Here is a 5,756-nt window from a genome sequence, read left to right on the forward strand (position 1 = left end):
AGAAATTCTTTGTTTACACTTATTTAATGATAATAATTTCAATAGGAGAAAATTATTTTATTTGTCTATATTGTTATTAGGTTATTTATTTTGATGATAATGATATGTACTCGTTTTCTTTATCTATATTATTAGTAAGTTATTGTGATGATTATATGTACTCATTTTTTAGTACAAAGTTTCAAAAAAGTAATAAAAAAAAATAATTTCAAGTAAAAATTCCCTAAAAAACTATTTGTCTAATGTATTAAATTTAAATTTTTAAATTTTTAAATAAGTTTCCGATATCATTTATTTTTTTTAAAACAACAGCCTTTATTTATTTAAGATTTTTCAACAAACTTATTTTGTTTTAGTAATCATGATTGTAGGACAAATTTCATGGCCACCACGCTTCTTGCTTCTTGCTTCTCGCCACTTTGATCCCTTTGATCCTTTCGACGAATACTTCTTATGTGTTTCCATCCAAGTTTCTTTATCAGCTCCATTTATTGTAGTAACTATTATAAATATATTACATTTGTTAAGAAATTAAAAAATACATATTTGATTGCATATTTATTTGTTAGTTGCGGCAACAATACTTAACTTTTTAGGGGTGTTCATGGATCGGGTGAAATCAGGTTTGATATGACCTAAATTCGGTCTGAAATATATACGGACATATTTATTAGATCCGAACTCGGTCCTAAATCCGATAAAACCTACACACTTTCGGGCCACGATTATACCAGATAAAAACCGGACTATTCACATTACTTTCTTGTAAGCTAGCATATGAAAATATCTAAATTTTCAAAATTCCAACCATTATTGGACATGGTAAAATTCACTTGAAAAAATATAATAAGAACCAACTCTTCACTAAAATTAAAGCATAACCATAATAAATACTAATATTGTCTAATAACACCAAATATTTAAATCAATACAAATAACACAATATTATGCATTAGTTTAAAGTTTTATGCATTTTAAATATAAAACATTAACTTATTGTCTTATAATGACTAATAACACAAAATATTAAAGTTTACACTTTACAATACTTAAATTTCACATAAGAATAGTCATCATCCATCACTAATAAATAATAACACAAAATAAAATATTAATTGTGTATGATGACCGGACTACCGGGCCGAATTCGGGCGATTCGAGCCATGGCACGGACCCGACCCGAAATAATGACTGGATCTATTTTTAAGACTCTTACCCGATCCTATACCCGATGAAATCACACCAAATTAGTCCCTAAAAAGTTCGGGCCAGGCCAGGTCTTCGGGCCGGACCATGAACACTCATAGTACTTCCTATGAAATTTATTATTAAATGAAGAAATAAAAATAAAAACCTAATAAACTCAGCAAAAAGTTAGTCTGAGAAAAAACAAAGAATAATTTAAACTAATATTCAAATCCATTCAATCATGCTGAAATTGCAATGAGAATTTTTGTTATAGTATATTATACTTGTATATAATATAGTTCACGGCCGCTAGTCGCGGAAAAGAGAGTACAAATGTCATGTCACTGTCAGCATTCAACCATCCAAAGTTACGCATACAACTTCCAATTACAGAGAAAACAATAAAGCATGAATCATACAAGGTCACTGGCTATGCCATGTCTAAAATATTTGTAGGTTAAGAAAATTCCAGATGAACAATACTCGCACCAATCTAGAAAAAGATGTAATCTGTTCTCTCCAAGCAGGAGGAGCAACACAAAATTACTCCATGGTCCATGCAGTAATCAACCTGTTCTCATGATTATATGAACTCCACTATCAGTATCCACTATGTCGCTTATCTCACCAACTTTCAGAGCGTAAGTTGCTTCTTCAAAAGGCTTCTGCATCTGGCCACGGCCAAAAGGACCTGCTTCCAAGAAACCGATTGACTCGCTCAGATTTGCAAAATTAGATACAAATGCAAATATTGACAGAAGGATCCAAGTCTAAAACATGGAAATAGAAGATGGTCAGAGGGATGGGGATATGCAATCATGAAAAATTGAAAACTGGTAACAATAACTACCGCATAATACATACTTGACAAATTTATGCAATTTAAAGATCATTCAACCACAGGCTTTGTAAATTGAATTCTAGCAATATATGTTGTCAGATATAAACTCTTTTAGTCTGTGTTCTGTACAATGACAAGAAATCATATCATAATCACACTTTGTAGAGATTAGAGAACAATAACAGCTTAGCTTTGTTCCATTAGGGGGGTTCGATATTCCCCATGTAGAGAGAAGATAGAACATATTACTTTGACAGGTGAAAATCAGACTGATTTTATTCTAAATTCAACACAAGTAGAAGAGTTTAAAAAAGAAAAATTCTCCATTTATGGAAGTCGCTGTAGTGAGCTTATGTATGCGTGTAGGTGTGAATGAAAAACTTTAGAAGTTTAAGTCTGAGGTTCCGTTAAAACATCAACAATCAAACAAGCAAACCATGCCTTTTGCACAGTACTTCAAATTAGTTACAATCAGCTACCAAATTCAAAATAGTTAGACCAGTGGCATGGCATTTTGAGCTGACTTTAAAGTCTCTCAGTAGTAACCACTAACCACACATGGCAAAAGATTCATACAATGCAATGCCAGAGCCCGTATGCTTGAATACTCGAAATAAAACGTTTCTAAAATCAGAAAAGATTCAATTCTCACGAGGGAAGGCGTCGGGTACCACTGGATGCTAAAGAGTAAAGACACCGCAAATCAAGAGTACTAACACACATTCTTATGGTATCAAATTATCCATCCATCTTAGGGCAATCATTCGAGAATAGCTAATCCCTAATATAATTAGGATAAACAATCTCACTTCCTAAACTCAATTATACTTCCTTATTATCGTGATAAGTTGATAACAAATAACAAATTGCAGAGTGAACAACGACAATTCATAATGATACCTAATTACTCAAGGAAGATCTAAACATAATAGGAAATGTTAACAACGCTTTTCACTTCCTCTACTAAGTAAATAGATATTTTTCTGGTTAAATTTGGAATTATACGAAGAAGAGAGGGACTGACCGAGATCCCCGGCGCGCTTGGCAGAGCTGCAATCGGAGAAGCGAGAGGCGATGTCCTCAAACTTGGCTTTGCCAGAAACGATGTCGTCACGGAAGGCCTTTAGCTGAGAGACGGCGCTGTCTCTGGTGGTCTTTTTGATGACCTGGCCTTCTGGATCCTTCCACGACGCCTTGCGCCTCGAACCTTGGTGCTTCACCAGTATGATACATTTGAAATGTTCAAGTTGATTTAAAATATACAAAATTTAAAATTTAGACTAAATAAAATCAACAATAATTATTCAAATTACTGAGTTGAAACTTGAAACAATTCACACCAAATAATTTAGATAATAGTAAGGATTTATAAAATTTTCTTAAGATTCATAAAATATCAAAGAAGCAATAACAACCAGACAAAAACAAACCTATACCAATAATAAACAGTAAACTAAACAATAGAAAAGATAAGAATATTTATGGAATCCTAAACTTGAGAATTTGGCACAATAATTTTGTTCTTTTGAGCAGAGAACTTGACGAATTTGTTTCAATAAGGATGATTCTTCCACACAAGAGAAATTTTTTCAATGGAAATACCCTTTGTCTTTGGCAAGAACTTGTAGATAAAGATACTCATAACAATGACAAAGAATGCAAAGAAGATGAAGAGCCCGAACTTCATATGGCACAACATTGAAGTGAAAACTTGGGCAATAGCAAAGGTGAAGATCATGTTAACCGAAACGTTGACGCTCTGAGTTGCCGATCGAACTTCAAGCAGGAATATTTCACTAGGTACCAACCATCCTAGTGGACCCCACGACCATGCAAATCCCGCCACATAGACACATATGAATACCACAACAGTTAGGGCAAACCACTTGGGAAGAACTCCAGGGTTTCCATCTGTTCCAAATTTGCTACCTATTGCAGCTGCGATCACAAGCTTTACACACAGACATACACAACAAATTAAACTTATATATATACCAATAATAATATTAATAAAGAAATTTTTATTTTAGTTAATGAAACACATGTAATTAATATACCTGACAGATAAACATTTGAGCACCACCTTCCAGAAAAAGTTTTCGTCTGCCAACTTTGTCAACAGTAAAGATGGAAACAAGGGTGGCAAGGGCGTTACAACCTCCGGTAATCATGGAAGACATAAGGGAAGCATAGAATGTGATGACATTCATGCCAGTGAATTGTTGGAAAAAGGGAATGGCTATGGCCATGGTGAGGTGAGGCCTGTACTCACTTTTGAGCAAAGAAGACCAAGGATGCTTGACCTGTTTGGAGGCTTCACTGGCAGCAACAAGATCCTTAAACTCCTCGTCAACATCATTGGTTCCACGAATCTTGATTAGTTCCTCCTTGGCCTTCTCAGCTTGTCCACGCTCGATCAACGAGTTTGGAGAGTCAGGAAGAAACATTGCACCGATGATGATTATTATTGCAGGGACTCCTGCCAAACCTAAACTATAGTGCCACCCTTCGCCGTTCTCCATCTTGGCAAAAAGGTAGTTCAGAATATTGGCAACAAAAATGCCAATGGTGATTGCCAATTGAAACAACATGTTAAGTGCTCCTCTGTATTTGTATGGAGCAACCTCGGACACGTAGATCGGCACAGACTATGAACGAATAAAAACATGTAATGATTATTATGAATTAAGAAGAAACATCATGCAGATAATTATTATTATTAGTAGTACCTGATTGGCGCTTTCTTATCATGCAGCTCCTGGATTGAAAAGAAGCTGGTGGGCCAAGGCTTAAACTGCCAGACAGAGACGAGCTAGTTGGACTCTTACGTAATTGAGTATAGAAAGAGGAATCATGTGCGGATTGAAGTGCGTGATAGAGATAGATGCTTCCGTAAGTTTCCTTTTTTCAGAAAAGCGAAATTCTTTTAGTCTTCCAGAGGGGATCGAATGTTAACTAACTGACGTATTGGAATATCAACCAGCGTTCAAAACCAGCCGAGAATAAAATCAAAAGAAAGAAAACCTAGCAACATGGGCCAAAAATAAGCATCTAAACTTGCTGGGTGAAGCCGTTCAAAACTGCACCGGCGAGAAAGAGAACACCGCCGGAGATCATAGTGAGGCGCCTACCGAAGGCTCGAGTTACCTTAGATGCAAAGATTGAGGCCACAAGAACAGCCAAATAAAGAGAGGAAGTGAAGAGTGTGAGCACTTGGCTATCAAATTTACAATATTGGTTATCAGTGGGCTTAATGTTGTGCTCCTTTGCGTACACATCAGGGAAGAATTTCTTCAAAAAAGGATCCATGGAGGTGACTCCACCTATAATATTCATTTAGCATCACAAAAACATGGATCATCATCAACTCTTTGATTTTATAAACTATTAACATAAAATAGATATATGTACCTGAAATGCCTAAGTCATATCCAAAGATAAGACCTCCAAATGCAGCGGTGACACAAGTTATGAAGACTCTGAAAGTGAGTTTTTCGGGATAATTCTTCTCGAAAGACCCCTTCTTTATGAAACCACCCGCCATTATTGTACTAGGTAACACAAGCAATTAGTCAAAACTGATGAACACTAAAGAAGAATAGCTCTTATTTATAGTTGAATTATTTGGCGGATAAAGTTTATCCAACTGATTAAAAATCTATCTTCGATTATTCAGTTATCATCTAATCTTTTTCAAATCATATATTTTTATTTTTGAATTTTGAAT

At 35.0% G+C, this 5,756-nt stretch overlaps 3 protein-coding genes across 3 annotated transcripts; all 3 read right to left on the bottom strand.

The window, feature by feature from the left end:
- LOC107642968 (peptidyl-prolyl cis-trans isomerase Pin1) lies at nt 1,402-3,256 on the bottom strand (the record flags this gene model as incomplete). The annotated part of the gene is given in 2 exon segments (XM_016346490.2): nt 1,402-1,879; nt 3,054-3,256. Coding segments are annotated over 2 exon segments (328 nt in total), but the record flags the coding sequence as incomplete, so codon positions are not given.
- LOC107641707 (sugar carrier protein C-like) lies at nt 3,567-4,692 on the bottom strand. Its single transcript, XM_021123071.1, has 2 exons — nt 4,087-4,692; nt 3,567-3,980 (listed from the first exon to the last, which is right to left on the bottom strand). The coding sequence occupies exons 1-2, from the start codon at nt 4,618-4,620 to the stop codon at nt 3,582-3,584; spliced, it is 933 nt and encodes a 310-aa protein (XP_020978730.1). The 5' UTR covers nt 4,621-4,692; the 3' UTR covers nt 3,567-3,581.
- LOC110271768 (sugar transport protein 4-like) lies at nt 5,066-5,573 on the bottom strand. Its single transcript, XM_021123072.1, has 2 exons — nt 5,441-5,573; nt 5,066-5,352 (listed from the first exon to the last, which is right to left on the bottom strand). Exons 1-2 carry the CDS (start codon nt 5,571-5,573, stop codon nt 5,081-5,083), a joined length of 405 nt encoding a protein of 134 aa, XP_020978731.1. The 3' UTR covers nt 5,066-5,080.

The sequence above is a fragment of the Arachis ipaensis genome, chromosome B05 (assembly GCF_000816755.2).
Source record: "Arachis ipaensis cultivar K30076 chromosome B05, Araip1.1, whole genome shotgun sequence".
NCBI lineage: Eukaryota > Viridiplantae > Streptophyta > Magnoliopsida > Fabales > Fabaceae > Arachis > Arachis ipaensis.

Coding starts and splice junctions, on each gene's coding strand:
- LOC107641707 (XM_021123071.1), bottom strand. CDS start 4,620: ATGTTGTTTCAATTGGCAATCACCATTGGCATTTTTGTTGCCAATATT. Junction 3,981..4,086: donor CTCAAATGTTTATCTGTCAG/GTATATTAATTA, acceptor CTGTGTGTAAAG/CTTGTGATCGCAGCTGCAAT.
- LOC110271768 (XM_021123072.1), bottom strand. CDS start 5,573: ATGGCGGGTGGTTTCATAAAGAAGGGGTCTTTCGAGAAGAATTATCCC. Junction 5,353..5,440: donor ATATGACTTAGGCATTTCAG/GTACATATATCT, acceptor TGAATATTATAG/GTGGAGTCACCTCCATGGAT.